The following is a 17,946-nucleotide window of genomic DNA, read 5'->3' as shown; positions in this document are numbered from 1 at the left end:
CATAATAAACGAATGGCAACGGTTACATTCTATTTCTGTCAGCATGTTACAGCTGGAATTTGCACAAGAGAAGGGAGTACCGTGAAAAATTATTCGCTAAAAGAAAGAAAGGAAGAAAAAAAAGGAAGAATCGAGAATGTTGGAGCCTCGGCCTTTGCACCCTTCCCACTTAAAGCTAACGAATAAATATCTATTCGCCATTTCGATTCTCTATCGATGGCTCGTCGAGGACACTCCACTCTCCAAAGCATGAATTCTTTTTTCTTCTCTTTTCGTCGCTCTCTGTCCTGTCCGCCTGTCTGTTTGTCTGTTTGCGATCTGTCGCTCTCGAGCCACGTTTTTCAGACTACAGTTACATTTTTTTTTTTTCTTTTTTCGGAGAGATTCGTGAGTAGTCCGGGGAGTGCTAATTAGAAAAGTAAATCAATCACATATAGGGAGGAACGGGGGTTGGTGTTGGGGATGAGAGCCTTTTTCGAGGTTGTCGTATCGCGCGTTCTCGTCCAATTGTACGGGACAAAACGATTGTTCGGGCCGCGAATGCAGTGTCCTCGATTGGATGAAACGATACTGCTGAATAGTACGAGCGAAACGTGTGCATTCGATCATGGTTTGGTAATGGTCGCTGCATTGCCAATGTCCTTTCGATCGTCAGGATTCGCCCGAGCCGGTCGGGACGAACCCTCTCGTTTCCCTTTATTCTCGAACGAACGAGTGGAACTTGGGAAAAGCTCGTCGCGCGATACAAACAGACACAGTCTTTCTTCTGTAAGACCACTTTACAATTCTGAGAAAAGAACATGTATTATATTTGACATTGTTTCTTCAATTAATTTTGTTGTTCAATTTTGCGCGCGCGCGAGAGGGCACACGATTAAGCGATAGAAATTCGGTCGCGAATCAACTATTCTTCATCCTTCTGTGAAATACGAGGGCGAAACACCAAACGTGTTTCCCTTTCGTTTGTACTTTTTCTTGCCTTTTTCGTTTATTTTTCGTTTCGACAGAGGAAGCCTTCGAGATATTCCAAGATAATACCAAAGCTCGCACGTGTATCTTACGTAAAGCCGCGTTAGATATCTCGATAGATTCGCGATCGTTTTGTTAGATTTAGCGAAATCTAGTAGTCGAGTAGAGTTGATTGAAGAGATTTGTAAAGTATTCCGTCGCATCGGCCGATTATTCGTAAGGTAGGTGGCCCTTCTTTGCACTACACCGCTGCGTCGTGAGCTCTCTCTCTCTGCACGCGGGTTTCGCTTCGTGTGTCGAGGCAGAGTGTGCACCGCGCAAGAGGCTCGACCATTCCCGACGTGGCCGTCGTCCGCAAACGATTCTTATTTAACGTTTACTTGTGCAACTGTCGCTTGCGCCCCATGTTGCAGATCTTGAAATGGCACAAGGTCATATCTAAACAATGCAAAAATCAAACCATCATAGTTAGTAATTCTCTCCGCTGAAAAAATAGAAGAAGAAAAAAGAAAAAGAAAAAAGAAGCGTCAGTTGAGAGGATTCGAGGCAGAAACTGGTCTGGCGCCGAGGTTAATGAAAAAGTCCCCGCTCCAATCGCCTCGATCTCGAGGATCGATTGTCAACTTGTTTTTCAACGAAAGAATCGACGGGCTGACGTCACGTGACAGCAAAAGTCAATTGACGCAATCGATTGATTTATCACATCTATTCAATGCTCGCCGCATTTCTTGTTTGTTCTATGAAATTCCTGGGCCAGTAGACGGCGTGGAGCATTTAAAGCAGATATAATTCGCGTAGGATTTGTTTGGTCAATATGACGGAGGTGGTTTATTCGGTTAACGGGAACGGATTGCGCGTCTCTCAGCGTTCAGGCAAGGAGGAACGCGTCAACAGGCGAGGCACGTACTACACGCCGAGTATTTCGTACTTAATCGCGAAGGAAGAAGAGATGGAGAAACGTGGCGAGATCAGGCGAAGCGGGTTCGAAAGTTCGTAATACGAGCACAGACTTGCCGACGAGTTTCCCTCGCTCGAAATCGCGGTTACTCTCGTGTTGAAAATCACACCAAGTTCCACGGGGCGCAGCCGTGAACCATCTCTTTTCGTCCCACTGAATCCCTCGTGTTTTTCGAGTCTGCTCGCGTGCCAACGTAGGCGAGAGCTAATCCGAGGAGAATAGTCCATGGCGCGACAGAGAAAATGCAACCGATAATTTCGTTCTTCTATTATAGGATGTAAAATTGAAGAGGTTCTTTGCGAAGGGGATAGAGGATATAGAGAATCGCGAGGTACGGATACTCACAACTTATCGCGGTGCGTTTTCCTGAACGTTGTGCCTGACTGATCACAGCGTTCGGCGTTGGAAGCTCTTCGACGGAGTAATCACCAGGTTGAATTCTCGTCTTCGTCTTCGCTCTTGCTTCTAACATGGATTGAATCACCATTTCCTCATCGTCCAGTGCTTTTTCACGCTCTGCCATATCCTTTTTCTCCTCGATCAGCTTCAGCTTGTTCAGTAGAATCTGAGCAACGTTCAACGTGTCGAGAGTTAAATAGGAGATTCAATTTAGAAATGAACAATTGTTTGCAATCCGTTTAAAATTTCGAAAAAGTATTTGATGAAAATTGTAATAGCCGAGTAAAAAGGCGACAGTGTTAAGTAGTATTAAGAAAATAAAATTGGTGGCAGGCTTACGAGATTTTCGGCGTTTTTGATGAATCTCTCGCTGTAGAGAAGCTCCGAAGGGATCGGCTCTGGCTCTCCAACGACGAGGATGTTACCGCTGGAGAGGCAGGACAACAACAGTGCCAGCAGACACAGGCTTGTCCGTTTCACGCTGGAACTTCCCGTCATTCCCTTGATCCTCTTTATCGCTGCAAAGAATCGAGATCTCGGTGTTAGCCAAAGTTACCAAGTCTAAATGTCCTGGGATTGTCGGTTTTTTTTTAAATTTATGGTCAACTTGATAACCATGCCAATAGTTGAAGCAATCGTTTTTTCGTCGATTCGGCGAAATAAGCCAGGAGGTATAGTCGATGGAAAAAAAGTATACCTACAGTAAAGATTCTATAAGAGTTCTTTGGGATCTATACGCGAACGGTTCATAGTCTATCCCCACCACAAGGGGGGACCACCCTTGAACCAGGCAAGCGACTAATGAAAACTATAAAAGTTTGTTATTTTCAATTTTTCGTTAATACAAATTTCATCAAAATATTGGTGAGATTTTCCTGATTAAAATGATACCAAACACGATATTGTTACAAAACTTGGTTGTGTCGATTGGGCTTGTGAATCTTCCTTTGCCCGCTACGTTCATTTCACTGTTTACATCTACAGAATGTAACACCATTTCTCATAGCTGTGCTAAAAGGGAACCGTTAACCAGAACTAGAACTGAACCTATCCGGTTATTCTCGAATGGGACACTCTTTTTCAGGATAACGGTTCCTAAGCGGCATTGCCTTTGATCCGTTATCGTATAGGAAGAAACGAAATTTGACCTCTGACGAGTTTAAAGGGCACATAAGAATACATATAGGAGTTGTTATACTAACGTTTACACTACTCAGGACTCTTTACATGCAGTTCGCAAGCAGTTTGCGAACAATTATAATTTACTAATATGTTAAAAATTTTACTAATAAAAGGTTCGTATGTGTTGAAGGTTCTGCGGTATCAATTTGTTGTCCCTTACAGTCCTCTTACCAGAAGACCATCGTCTTCCCCACTCCGTGGCTAGACCCTTCGCGAACAATATTCTTATTTTTAAAGCAATGCAACGTCGGGTTGCATGTTTTGTAAATCCTTATATGTAATCTTTTTTAGGTGTCTTATATTTAATAGATATAGTAAAGACATAATAAAATGTGGATGTATGTAAATATGTATTAATTATTTATAGGGAGGGCGTAATTATGTGTGTATGTACATATGCATGTGTGGAATTTCTTATTAAGTAACTAAATATACACCGAATTATACCGTGTTTGGTATCATTTTAATCAGAAAAAAAAAATGGATATGTTAGTAAAATTTTTATCAGCAAAACACGAAAAATAAAAAAGTTTCTCTTTTGTATTAGTGTTGTCTCACCGATATGTAGATGTTTGACATTTTAGGACTGGCTCGACTTTCAATACCTCTCTCTTCTTTGTCTGCTGTTTCTTTCTGCGTCCGTCGGTGTCGGTAAAATACAAAGAGTTTGAGAAACCTACCACCTTTTTCGTAGCTGTTACACAGCGGTCCCGACTTTGGACCTCATACCAAATCTTTACTGTACCTTGCTGTGTTCTGTTTTACGGAACTACACATACAATATGTAGAATCAAATCAGTTGAGAGCAAAAGTATCGCGAATCAGAGAATGTTTCGCAAGTTTTCCTATATTGGCGATCTTATGGACGCAATGACGCCAAGATGAATCGGAGTTTGAGCAAGAATCGTGATTATCACCGAGAAAAAAAAATTCCCTTCTCTATTTGCTGCTCCTCATCCATCATTCATTCGAATGAGGTGCGCGCGCGAAGAATCGGAATAGCGGCGAAAATAATTGCGACGCTGGCCGAAAGTCTCGGCAAACTCCATGATTGACGCGTTTCCGAGGAAAGGTGAGCCTTCGATCGAGTCGCAGAGGAGAAAAAAAAGAGGAAGAAAAATGAACGCGGCCAGCTGCGGACAGACTGCTCAATTAGTCGATCTACGTGGGTGTTTATTTTCGACTGGAATCACTCATCAAACGTCGATTTATCTCAGGGATCGGTCCCCCTGTTTCTCGTTCGACCGTAAATATCATTGTCACGAAGTCAGTTACACGATTTCGCGTACACTCGATCGTTATCGCGACAGCTGTTGTCACCTTTTTCGTCTATATTGGCTTACAAATTCTCCGATTCGTTTTGATCCTTTCGCATCTGAGAGAGAGAGAGAGAGAGAGAGAGAGAGAGAGAGCTAACAGAAGCTCCAGTGGATTCCGGTTAAAAAGCCCTTTGACTTTCCACTTGTTGCGTTTCCGGAATCTTGAGATGAATCTGCGGCTTGTTAGGAGTACTCGCGAGCAACCGTGAGCTCTCGAAGGATTTGCTAATTAGTCTATTATCTGGACCGTGTGTCTGAGCGAATTCTTCGATTTCCTTGAGGTAATACGCGACGACGATGCTTTTGAAGGAACGATCGTATACGCAAAGGTCGCGCGTCGGACGGAGAGAGAGAGACGGGATTCCCAGCAACGTTGTTAATTGTTCAAAGTATAACCTTGGTGTGTGTGTTGCTCGCGGAATTTGGACGTATTTAGCCTTGTTTATTAACCCTTTACGGTGGCATCAAACCAAACAAATCTGTTATTACACAAAATGCCACGAACTGTCGTAGTGAAGCTGGTCAAACGGAACACCAGCGAGATTGGATCTTCCCTCCATCATTCTTTCTCTCTCCCTAACGCTGTTAGAAGATCGATTTTTAATAAACCGAGCATAGTGTTTCTTTTTCATTTAAAGTTGAGACGCGGCAAGAAATTAATCTCTAATTTTTGCGCGCAGGCGTGGCAATTTTTAAGGAAAAAAAACAAGAAGGGGAAAAACAAGTAACGAGCGACATTGTCGGACGATTGGTCTATGAACGGGACATCGGATAACTCTTGTTCGACTTCGATCCTTGTTTGCGATTTCGCGTAATCTTATCCAGCGGCCCTCTTCCGTACCCCGTTCCACGAGCTGGCTTATCACGTGAAGGGATAATCCTTGATGACCCAAGAAACGCGCGCGCGAATTCATTCAGCTGAGTAATTTATCTGGCGACCCGGGCCACTTGTTTAGACAGATAACATTAGGGGGGATGCGCGCAATTACCACTTTACATAATTTGGATCGCCTACAAAAATCTGACCGCGTTACTTTGACTGTCTCCGTCGATTTCTCCTATCCATTTATTTATTTATTTCTTAATTTATTTGTTATCGAGCTTTGTGTACACGTACGTAGAACATTCGAATATAAAGAAAAGAGGCATTGCGCGTATTATAGATACATATATTTTGAGGTAAATATACCTCCCCCACGCAAACATCATATGTAGTCCAACTATTTCGAAAAAATTTCCACGATAGTGTTCTTTTATTCTTTTCGTCCGTTCGTTCGTAAGCGTAAAAAGGGTAGGCTAACATTTTTCGTGTTACGCACTGGTAAATGTAATGCACATCGGACTGTTTATTCAGTGAACAATGAGTCTCGGTCGTTCTTTGTTCAGGCATTTACCACGAAAAATTGCGAGTTAATGCGCGATTGTTCGAGCGGCCTTTTCTCCTTGCACCGTGCCGTCAGTCAATCGAGCGTATGCCACAATCAGCGCTGAATTCCGCTTGCTTCCCTTCGATTTACTCGATTTCACTCCTTTCACGATTCGATCTTCTGTGCACTGGATACGTCAGAATCGTTGGGTGGGGTGGTGGTTCACAACTATTGCCATAACTTGAATAACAACGTCGACTTGACAATCATAAAGAAACTGATTATCTTGAAATCGATTACAGTGGGTGCCGCGATACTACATTTCTCTGGTTTACAACTTCTTTTCTAACCATGTGAAATGTTAATCGAAAAGAAGAATGAAAGAAAGAGAGTTCCCTCGTGTTTCGAGGTCCGATTTCGCAATTTTCTATTATAGAGAAAATAATTCATTAAATCTATCCAAATATAAATGTGTATGTCATGAGACACTATGTATCGTATAAAATGAATTGAATGAAAGAAATGATGCGCATGGAAGATCGTAAAAGTACGAATCCTACCTTGTTTGCAATCGAAACGCTCCTCACGACGAGGACTCTTCGGTGGTACTTCTGTTTGGACGATCGAGTGATTACACAGCAAAGAGAGATATCTCACTGACGATTTTCTTCGCGTATTCTGTGGCAAGTTTTCGGCAGGGCGATGCGTGCTCGTAGAGTGAGCAGAGAGGGCTGTTGCACCCTCTATTATACCCTGAGCAGAATCCTCCACCACCCGCCACCTAGCCGCACCTCCTACCACCTGTAGGTCCGCGCCGGCACGAAGATACCACCGCGTTACACGCCTACGTGCATGCCATTCCTTTGCTTCTCTTTCACCATGTCCCTTTTCTTTCTCACCGTCCAAAATCATCCCGAAAACTTTTCTCTTTACCTCGTATTTTTCGCATTTTATAGTTCTACTACAATACATGTACAGTTTCTCATACCCGATCTGTCTACGTAACTAACTTTCTTCTTTTTCTCCGTTTCGTCTGAGAGCATTTTTTGCATTCGAGATTCTCGAGCGTTTAACTAGATTATGCTGCAAACTTCCATCGAGTGTCATCAAATTGACGTAGGTGTATGAAATACTCCGATAATTTCGGATACTACTATTTCCTTAATTGCGTTTCTCCCTCCTCCACTCTCTCTCTCTCTCTCTCTCTCTCTCTCTCTCTCTCTCTCTCTCTCTCTCTCTCTCTATCTTCCTAGAATGTCGTATTTCTCGTTGGTTTACTCGCGCGAAAAATTTGCGATCGAGGAAAAAATAGATGTACGCGTGTCCGTCGACACTGAGTTATTAAACACAATCGATTCCCGTCGACCTCGAGGAGAAGAAAAAACAATCAGAGGCTCCAGAGCGCGATGAAAGTTTTTCGATCGTAAATTCGCGGCATATTCTCTTCCTTCCCCACAGATGTGGCTTACATCTTTCGCCATGATTTAACGCGCGACCAAAGAAAAAGAGAGAGAGAAAGGACTTCTTCTAAATCGTATTGAAACTTCCTACCCACGCTTCAGTGTTTCCCATTTCGTTAACTTCTTCATTCGCGGTATCACCCTCCTCTGGTTTCATTGTTGCTATGATAAAGGATTCGAGTTTCTCTCGGCTGCTTTCAGGGATTTCAGGCGATTAGAAACGATTTCTACCCTCGTGGTGGACCCTTCGGACGGATGAAACTGTTCGAAAAATGGTCGATCAAGGACGGACCGAAAGAACGCTCTAGTTCGGGAGAAAAATGAGTATCGAGCAAGGAAAGATTAAAAATTGATGAAAAGTCGCGTTCGTTAGATGGAACGTGATGAAGATGTCGGCTGTATTTTGATTTATTCTCAGATGCGATTCGTATCGCTGCTTACGAGATACGCTTGATCAGCTCTCTTTCCCCTCTTTTTATCGTACGCGATCTCCCATTTTTTTACGCCCGCGTAAAGTATGACGCTTCGTCGATATTTTGAGAATTGAAATCGTCACTTTCCCTCGGTATTTCCTGAACATACTCGTTGGTCTACAACGCTACTTGAAGTATAAATCAATGAATGAATGATAATAAAAATATTGGGAAAACGATACAAAATGTTTAGCGAATGGTTTCTTTTAGTACAGATAAAATTGTTAGAAAACCAAAATGCATGGTAGATTGAAGAATCCGCGAAGATATTACAAAGTGTTCGTAGAAAATTAGTCTCATTGAGAAAGTTTTAAAGAAAGAAAATCGAATTTTTGTCTTTTCTTCTTCTTTGAAGAGTGTGCATTATTAAGGGGCTACATACACCTAGGGAGTTCGAGAAAATCGATTTTTCAAAAATATTTTTATTTGATAGTATAACTCTCAAAAAATTTCAATGGAAAGTTCGTAAAATTGACGAAATTACAACCTGTGGAAGCCCGCAAGTCGAGTGGACCCTTGCGACCCTTTGCGTGCAGATCATTGCTATACTTGTAAAAATTGTATGGTGATGTAATAATTTGAATGTGAGAATAAATTAAAAAAAAAGTAAATGGAGGCTACAACATTGAGAAAAGATGAATTTTATAGTCCAGGAATTGATGATTTAATATAAGTATGAGAAAGAAAATTTCTATCAACTTTACTTATGCTTGAGGCTATAAACGCGTTTTTCTCAGAATGGTGTTTTTAAAAACGGTAACCATTGTATCTCAAAAACTAACGAACCGATTTACTTTAAATTCGGCACAAGGGTTCTTAATATAATTATCTAGTCTTTGTCGTAAGATTGTTTTTTTAACCATCATAGTTTATTTTTTAGAAATTAACGAAGTTCACATTTTCAGTCATATATTCTATTTCTGTATTCAAATGCTCGTCATTTTGCGAAAAATTGAAAGAACAAAAATCGACTACGGCAAGTACCAGTTTTTTTTTTGTTTACTTTAAGAATAATTTTTCCTTTTTTGTTGTAAATAAAAAATAGCGACGGTTACCGCCGACGCCGTTTTTGAAAAATCGTCCTACGAAGACCAGCTATCACGCCGCTCTTTCTTTGAATTTTTTAATGAAAACTAAGGAACTTTATAGACAAAAGTATGCCCTTTCCAATGCATCTAATGTTTTCATAATAAAAATATTTTTTCACCGAAAAAAAAATTCTTCAAATCCATCCTACTTTTTCACCTCATAGGTGTATGTAGTCCCTTAAGTATTCCTCTCGGTCTATTTACGCAACATTGGAAAGTTAATACTGTTTATGATAAAACAAGCAAAAGAAATTTTTCCTAATAACAGTTATTCTGGAGGACGGAACGTACAAGTAGTATAGGGAAGACAATGATCAGACCAACGTGGCAAAACGAATTCAGACTAGTGAAAATCGAAAAGACAAAGCTTTAGGTCACCTTCTACGATGGGCCATCGATAGTGAACCTCGCAGTTTGTCTCTGTCGCAGTTTATTTTTACATATGTATATATGCAAAGGGAGAGCGGTTTTAGGAAAGACAATTCGGGCCGAGAGGAAAATGTTCTTATACTGCGGGAGAGAGGGGGTAAGAGGAGAGGAGAGGAGAGGAGAGGAAAGAGAGAGAGAGAGAGAGAGAGAGAGAGAGAGAATCTTTCGTCGCTATTTGTCCTTATTTCGATATGTCGTGGTTGATGTTGACCAATCGGCGCGTTGACAATAACAGCCCCTCGCTGCTTATCGCGCTCGCTCAATTAACGGCCTCCTCTTATCGCCACGATTGTCTTTTTTTCGTATCTCTCGGTAAATCGCACGCCCGGCAAAATGGCGGACCAGAGAAGCCTTCAATTTTTACGTTTTTCCCTCGCGGAAACACCATCCTTCGTGGCGTCCTTGTTTCCAAATATATGTATAAATACATATTTATATTCATTTTAATCAAGCCATGATAATTATAGATGAATAGATAACTAATTCTTTTTTCATTCATTCACTTCGTAATAATCTGACGCGAATCCTCGAGCGGGTAATGCTTATTTCTGACCAATGTAAAAAATTTGAAATGCTGCGAATATAACGAGAAGCACCGTGCCTCGTTGGATATTTTTAGGACCGAAGAGTGCCTCGAAGAGGAGCAGAATTCCAAGTTGGAAAGAATGACGCAATTCGGTGGAAGGTCTCGATAGAACAATATTACGACGATAATCGCGATTACGATAATTGGCCAGGCGCAGTTCGAGAATTATCTTTCATATGAATGTTGTTCTCGTTGCACAAGTGGAATAATACAGGATTGATATCAGCACGAATTCCTCGTTCTACATTATCGTGGATGCAAACGGCCAATAAATGTCAGACATTGGGATACACGTAGTAGTTCGCATAAGATCAAGAATTCTTTGCGTTTCTTCCCCCCGTTGGAAATTTTGATCGATTGTCTTTCGTATGAATTAGACTCACAAGCCCCAATTTTTATTACATTATATACTGAATAATATTCAGACTATTCACTCTTTGAAAGGCTCACGAAACTATCTATTCTATTCGTATATACACATGGTCATTCCTAATTCTTAAAAATGAAATCTCCAATTTTGGATGAATACGAAATATCCGACGACCCTGGCAAACTGTTAAGGATCAGGATTAAGGCTCGAAGAAGTAGCTTCGACGTGATCCAACTTTAGTTGTTTTCTCTCAATTCTAAAGGGACGAAGAAAGCTAAACGTTTATTCTTCTCACAGGGTTTCAGATTACTCGAACGTTCCCGTTGAATTCGTTGGAACTTTTCAGGCAATGTCAGACGACGAGAAGGAAGATGAGAAGCCGTTCGCGGTGGAGCAGGCAAAGACTGGCCGCGCGAAATGTAAGAAGTGCAAGTGTCCCATACAAAAGGACACCGTGAGGATTGCAAAGCTGGTCGCGAATCCGTTCTCCGACGGCAAGATGAAGGCGTGGCATCATATGAGCTGTTTGTTCGAGGTGTTCGCCAAACAAAGGGCCTCCAGCAAGAAGATAGACGATCCGGAAAAAGATATCAGCGGCTGGGAGAATCTCTGTGACGAGGATAAGCGGATAATTCTTCAGAGAATCGATGAGTTTGAAAATACCTGTAAGATTTCACAGCATTTTTCTTCAGACGATCACTGTCTGGTGATCGTGGTGATCTCGACGCTGGAGAACGATGCCACATCTCCGAGTTAGCAATTCTATAGTTCAATCTCTCGATACTTCTTTACATGTTTTCAGCGAAACTTTTTTCAAATTTCCAATGTTCTTATACGATCGAGGCGTAGGATTTCAGTTACGACCTTACAACGTTAAACGGACTGGACAGGCTAATAAATTCGAGAAATTTCCATCTCGCGTGAAAAGACCGCGTTCATCGCGGCATGCTGCTTATCTGCCCGCGACGCAGCAGAGGCGAGCGTTTTAATTACCGTTCAATTAAATCGGGGCTATACAAATTGTATCCCATAAATCATCTTTCGAGCATTATCGCCTATTAGAGAGCGATCGGTCGGTCGATGATTTACGTTGCATTAAACTGGTTGCTCGTTCCGCCGATTATTACTATACGGGCCGTAGAAGATCATCGAATCGAGCGCGTGTAGCTTTTATGGATCAGTATTCTCCGACAAATTGCACAGTTCTCCAGTTCGAGGAGGATTTCGACTACCGAGCACCACTTGCAAGCTAATACTCAGATTCTGATCCCGCGTCGATCGCCTTACATTACACGAACTACCTACGTACAATAAAACTATAACACTGCCATTTTTCCTTCCAGCTCCCTTCAAGATTCCAAAAACTAAGGCAGCTACGAATGAGTTTACAACAAGCTCGAAGAAACGCAAAGTGACTCCTGCTAAGCAATCCCAACCGACAGTTAATAAGAAACCGAAGAGATTGAAAAAGAACAAGTCTACGTCTTCGAATGATGATGATGATATCGGAGATACGGATGGCTCAGAATCAAAGACTGATGGAAACAAGAGAGAAGAAACGGAAGACGATACGTTCGAAGAATTTCAGCGACTCTGCAACCACGTGGCCAAGGTGAACGCTTATACCGACAAAACAGCCATAGTGAAGAAGATGCTGACAAGAGGATCGAAAGGGGGTGAGTTTCCTCTGCGAATCGATCCTCAAAATTTCTGATCGATCAAACTACGCCTCATCGCAGTTCTGTTGGCCATTAATGAATCGAGCCGCCTATATACGCCAAGACACGACCGAATTTCGTAACGTTTTCAAGGGGTCAAGGTTTCTACGGCCGCGCTGTTCTCGCGCCATTGCCTCCGTAAATTAGCAGTCGGCATGTGTCCCAGCAAGCTCTGTTCGTCGATCGAATCTCAATTGGCGAACAGGCTTGCTTTTCAAGAAAGAACTATGGAGAGGGAATCCCGACGCGATCGAACCGAATTTCGCAGTGACGCGATATGAATGAAAACAAACAATCTGTGACTTAATCGAGTTCGTTTACACGCATCATCCACTGAGATAACTTCAAAGATTATCGATGTTTTGGTGACCATGATAAGAGAAAACTAGCGATTCACCAATCGCCAATCGACGTAACGTCGTGTCCTTTCAGAGAAAAATATGAGAGAAGATTGGTGAAAGAGAAAACGTGGGGAAATGGACGAAGCGTGTAAATATATTCGCATCTTCCAGCCCCTTTTGCATGATCCCTTCCTCTAGTTTACTCTCTCTCTCTCTCTCTCACCCGATCGCTTTCTATTTCTTTCTGGCCTCTACATCTTTTTGTTGAGGTCGAATAAATACGATACCGGAATCGGATACAAGGAGACCATTAATCAATCGACCGTGCAGATTTCCACCGCTGCGTGCTCGTAAGTGGAAGATTTTTACGGGGTTATCTGACTCCCCGAGCAACAAAACCCAAATCGTGGTGCGCCTCGGTAACGACTCGGTGACCGTCCAACTTTAATTGAAAAATTCACTTTCCGACGCATTCTTTCTCATTTAATTGTTTCAACGTCATTAAAAGCTAACACACACGTACGCACGCACACACTCTGTACGATATACTTGACGGACGGAGACATTTCTAGAAATAATGAGAAAGAAGTTAATCTCTCTATGAGCACAAAGTGGACGACGCTTCAACCTTTTCATTCAATTCGCTTCGATTTCCAGCTAATCGACCGTGATCCGACGCGCAAAATTGTTTTTGCAGAAACGGTGGCGAGTTAACTTCTGACACGACACAAATTGCGGTTCGTTGATTTCTTCCCCGCATCATGCACTTGACCCAGTGTTCTCCGGCACTCTATCGGTGGGAAATTTTCCGCTTCCAGAGAAGATCGGTTCGCCGAGCTCAACCTGGTGTGTCCTCTCTCTCCCCCCTCTCTCAATCGTCGACTCAATCTCACCTGTCTATTTCTAAAGTTACAACACACGAAGATGATAATCTTCATACTTACTATGATTGAAAGCTTTCCTACTGATGATCTGATCCTTCTTGTTCTAGAAAATTCAGCCGGTTACTCGGAGTCACGGGGAAAGTTCCTTCGGCGCTCTCTCCGAATCTTCCTCGTGTCTTGATCAGCGTTTACTCGATACTTATGCCAAGGTTCGGTCAGCTGTTTCGTGACTTCCAACACCCAAATTTATCACACTTAATCGCTGGGAAATAGATCACTGTCACTGCGCTCTATCTCTGTTCTCGTTTCTATTCGAAGGAAGAATAAATCGTGATTCTTCGGTATTCACGTACGAAGTGGGATCGGTTAACGGGTTGTCTGATCGATGAAAAGTGTTGCGTGTTGTCTCGTGAAGCGTCTTCTTGCAAAATGCCTCTGATATACACCACACACATTCACCGTTTTGCGACTATTGGTCCCGAAGGCTGTAATGTCGTGTCTTATAAGCTTAGCTGTCCCCACCTAATGAAGCATCGGTTTGTAAACGGGATGCCGAGCCCCTTCTCGTGCAGCCAGCTTGGCTCCAGACGCTCATCCATTCTTTCCCTCTTTTTCCATACGCTTCTGCCCTCCCCCTCGCAGATATTCCCTCGTTATCGCGCGCTAGACTTGCCCGCCTCCTCGCTCTCTTAATTTGCGACCTCCTCCTCCTCCTCTTCTCTTCCTCCTCTCCTCTTCCCTCATTTGTTCTCTCTCTTTCTTTCGATGGACGACGCCCGCGGTTCGCTTCTCCTGCGTGCCCATTTCTCTCTTTTCTCATTTCTGGTTTATTAACATTCATCGTCATTCGAATCGTTCAAGGTTTCGCGAATTCGCTTTCGGTTTGTTAAAGAGAATTCGCGAAAAATTCGCACAGATCAATTCTGATGTGTCGTCGCACACCGAGAACGGCGTGACGTGACTGCCTCGATAAGCGATTCCTCTCTGTGACCCCTTCAGTTTCTTTTTATCGTCTCACGCACGAAAAAAACCTCGCGCCTATCGCGCTCAAATTATCATTAAAATTAACCGGTGACCGTTGGTCCAGCCTAAAAATTGCCGGAGGAGCGGTCGATTGGCTTGCGAGTAATCAATGTCTATCGATAAGACATCGAGGCGAACCTCGCCTTTAGATTTCTAGAGGGTCAACGAAATTGAAACTGTTCTCGCAAATTCTTTCGAAACGTGCTTACACTCGATCTAGTAAGATAATCTCTCGTTTCAATGGACGCATCTTCGTTTCTTTTATCGTACTCCTCTTTCCATTCGTGTATGTGTACATATACACCACGCTGCTGAAAACAAGGATATTTACTCGAACATCGTTTACCATATAAATATACACAAGTTATCAACTCGATATTAGATAAATCATTTGAGAGATGACTGCTTAGAAATGACAAGTTGATTTCATTGAGCCACCGGTGACCCTTGCAGTGCGTCCAATGACGTAATCTTTTTCGCAATGGAGAACGAAAGTATCGATAGGTTGGAGGAAGCAGAAAAGAACAAAAGTGAATCAGTCAGCATGTGAACGTGTTTAAAAAACTGACGATACTGGTTGTGCAACAAGCCTTGTCAAACTCGGGGGAGACGAGGACGACAAGTTGATTTCATTGAGCCACCGGTGACCCTTGCAGTGCGTCCAATGACGTAATCTTTTTCGCAATGGAGAACGAAAGTATCGATAGGTTGGAGGAAGCAGAAAAGAACAAAAGTGAATCAGTCAGCATGTGAACGTGTTTAAAAAACTGACGATACTGGTTGTGCAACAAGCCTTGTCAAACTCGGGGGAGACGACGACGACGACGACGACGACGACGACGATGACGACGGTGCCGCCTCCGCGACCGGCAAACGATTGACCCCGCACTCTCCAAGTCGACGTCTTTTACGATATGCCTCGTCGAAACGTAGTCTCGTATACCTAGTATATGCTAGATAGGAATCAGTCAATCGGGTATCGTCTTTTCTTATTATTCTTCTTCTTTTTCTTCTTTTTTCCCTTTTGTCGAGAGTAGAGGTAAAGACGACCGTGAGATGTAGCTAGGGATACAGTTCCCTCGGCTGTAAACTAACGAACGTGTTTAGAAAAATTTGCACGTGTACATGTTTCAAATGAAATGATAAATGATGGGAAAGGGTAAGATGTTTCGAGGCATGTCGCGAATTTCCTGTACACATACCTCATTTCTGTGCTGTCACGCGGTTTTCTTTACTTACCGTGACGTACACGCCGTCTAATTTGGTGAATCGCTATCGCTATTTGGCCTGGAATCCACGGGTAAACACCGTGGTCCAATTTTAACAGGTTGTGAAGTCAGTGTTCGGGGAACGTCGCGGAGCAGATTAAAGAATGGCCACATTGTGCGCGTTTCGATGTTACACGTGGGTGAAAATTAGCGATCTACGCATCGAAATCGCGTGGTTAATCTATTTTTGACGATGATGAGGATCTATCAGCCCTGCATCCGCGTGTACGTCGTTTTCTCGGACAAGGGAGGTAGGGGAATGGGAACGCTTTCCTAGAATTTCCTTCATCTCTGATCCCCGTCGAGAAACGGTTTCGATGATCTCTGGTGAGAAAAATGTTGAAAGATTTCGGTGGATCGAGAAGCACAATTTACAAACACTAATTTATCGTCTAGACGCACTCGTTATCACGATCGACGAATGATCCTCGTCGAACGAGAAATCGTGCTCGCGTGAATTTCTGTGAGATCACGTTCAGGACGATTTGCATGAAGTCATCTCTGATTTTTGCTTAGCTGTACATATGTTAACGCGTTCTTATCGAGTTGTACGCGATAATACGACGTTTTTATCGTACTTCGCGGCTTCGATTATCGCTTTCAAATATATATAAGGGCAGAAATTTATATTGGACAGCCTCCAATTGGAACTGTATGTGCTTGACCGCGTGCAATGTGTTCAAGGTGAGGGTACGCGTGAAAATTCTGTTGGATCATATTCTATTTTCCTTTTCAGACGAGGGTTGGAGGGAAGAATAAGCGAAAAAAGGGAAAGAAGGGGGAAATAAAACGGTATCTAGCTTTCTCGAGTCCCCACTCCGTTCCCTTGCTAGCCGTGGAAAATCTCATTGAAGTGGAGCCATGTTATCGTTTGTCCGCGGAACTACACTTTGTACGACGACGTGGTATCGTCGTTCTGACCTCTCTCTATCGTTCCCGCGTTTCCTTCGGCCGATCGATCATTAATTACCACCGCGCTCTTCTTCAATCTACGTATGAAGTCACCTCCGCTTTTGCGAGCCAGCTCTGATTCGTTCCATCGTTTCTTCGTTCGTTTACCGCAACATCGTACCTACTCTGTGAATGGACGATCGAATGTTTGTTCCACGTTTAAATCTCGATGAATCGCGATTGCCCAGAAAGAAAGCAACAAGAAATTCGATTGACCGCCTCTTGAATCGCAGTTTTTCCCTCTAACGAGCTATTTCAGCGTATCTGGTCGCGTTATCGCTGGTCCTCTTCTCTCTTATTCTTCTTCTACTTCTGTTTCTTCTACTCGTGTGTTCCATCGCGAGAAAAAAAAAACGAGTCAAGAGGAAGGAGAACGACGAACGGGACCGTGGTTTTCGGAGGGACGCGCGTGCGAGAGGTCATATCGTCTTTGTAGGAGTTATCATACGTAAAGTTGTGTTACCGATCGTACTTACGACATCCTACTCTTTCAAGCCCGCCTCCAACCCCAACAATCGTCCATTCCTTCGTACTTTTTCGGCAATGATAATGCTGATTTTCATTCTTCGCACTCAGCCACACAGCCATGAATAAGAGAGAGCTTACTACATACGTTCTACGATTAAACCTTCGCTGCTCATTTATTAACACGAGGGAATAAACATAGCCCGCGACGAACTGCTTTCTTAATGGTTTTTCCGAGACAGGGACATGCAGAAGGGTGACGGAGAGAATAAGTCTGCGATATCGCCGGTGGCTTCCGTTCGATCTAGTGCAGCCTCTCGAACAATTTCAGTTTGTGAATCTACTCGACTACTTTTTACCCGGGCCTCGAATAGCATCGTTGATCCTTTCTGAAAGGACAATTGAAACCCTGAAAACAGGACTTTCCCTCTCGTGATATCGAGCATTCCCAGTGCTAGTTGGTGTGAATGCCGCTGCGCAACAAGTTGCTCGCGTGCAATAACCTTCACAGGTATGCACCTTGGACGGTAATAAAGAAGTGATTAAACTCGGTGGCAACGAATTGCTCGCGATAGCCTCCGAGCAGCTCCGGAAGAGGTGTGTACCCTTGCCGGCCAATTGGCTAACAGTTCGATAGAATCACGCGCGATAAGTCTCTCGCGACGTGATAGGTTGAGCGGTGAATGAGAGAAAGAG

The 17,946-nt window shown here is 43.0% G+C and overlaps 2 protein-coding genes across 3 annotated transcripts in view; one reads left to right on the top strand and one right to left on the bottom strand.

Moving 5' to 3' along the window:
- Positions 1-17,946, top strand: part of LOC108574872 (DNA ligase 3) — a 30,645-nt gene that overhangs the window by 1,533 nt on the left and 11,166 nt on the right. Inside the window, 2 exon segments of the mRNA XM_017937520.1 lie at positions 10,947-11,265; positions 11,944-12,276. Of these exon segments, the coding sequence (XP_017793009.1) occupies positions 10,950-11,265; positions 11,944-12,276 (649 nt within the window). The 5' untranslated portion in view covers positions 10,947-10,949.
- Positions 153-14,001, bottom strand: LOC108574873. 2 transcript variants are annotated; one of them, XM_017937521.1, is made up of 4 exons: positions 13,604-14,001; positions 2,666-2,844; positions 2,273-2,492; positions 153-1,407 (listed from the first exon to the last, which is right to left on the bottom strand). In XM_017937521.1, exons 2-4 carry the CDS (start codon positions 2,822-2,824, stop codon positions 1,346-1,348), a joined length of 441 nt encoding a protein of 146 aa, XP_017793010.1. In that variant the 5' UTR covers positions 2,825-2,844; positions 13,604-14,001; the 3' UTR covers positions 153-1,345. The 2 variants fall into 2 exon arrangements, with proteins under 2 accessions (XP_017793010.1, XP_017793011.1); XM_017937522.1 differs by lacking the exon at positions 13,604-14,001 and adding an exon at positions 6,755-6,814.

This window comes from Habropoda laboriosa, unplaced genomic scaffold, assembly GCF_001263275.1.
Source record: "Habropoda laboriosa isolate 0110345459 unplaced genomic scaffold, ASM126327v1 scaffold210, whole genome shotgun sequence".
NCBI lineage: Eukaryota > Metazoa > Arthropoda > Insecta > Hymenoptera > Apidae > Habropoda > Habropoda laboriosa.
The sequence above is the reverse complement of the archived record's forward strand: the minus strand, read 5'-3'. Positions and strand labels throughout refer to the sequence as shown.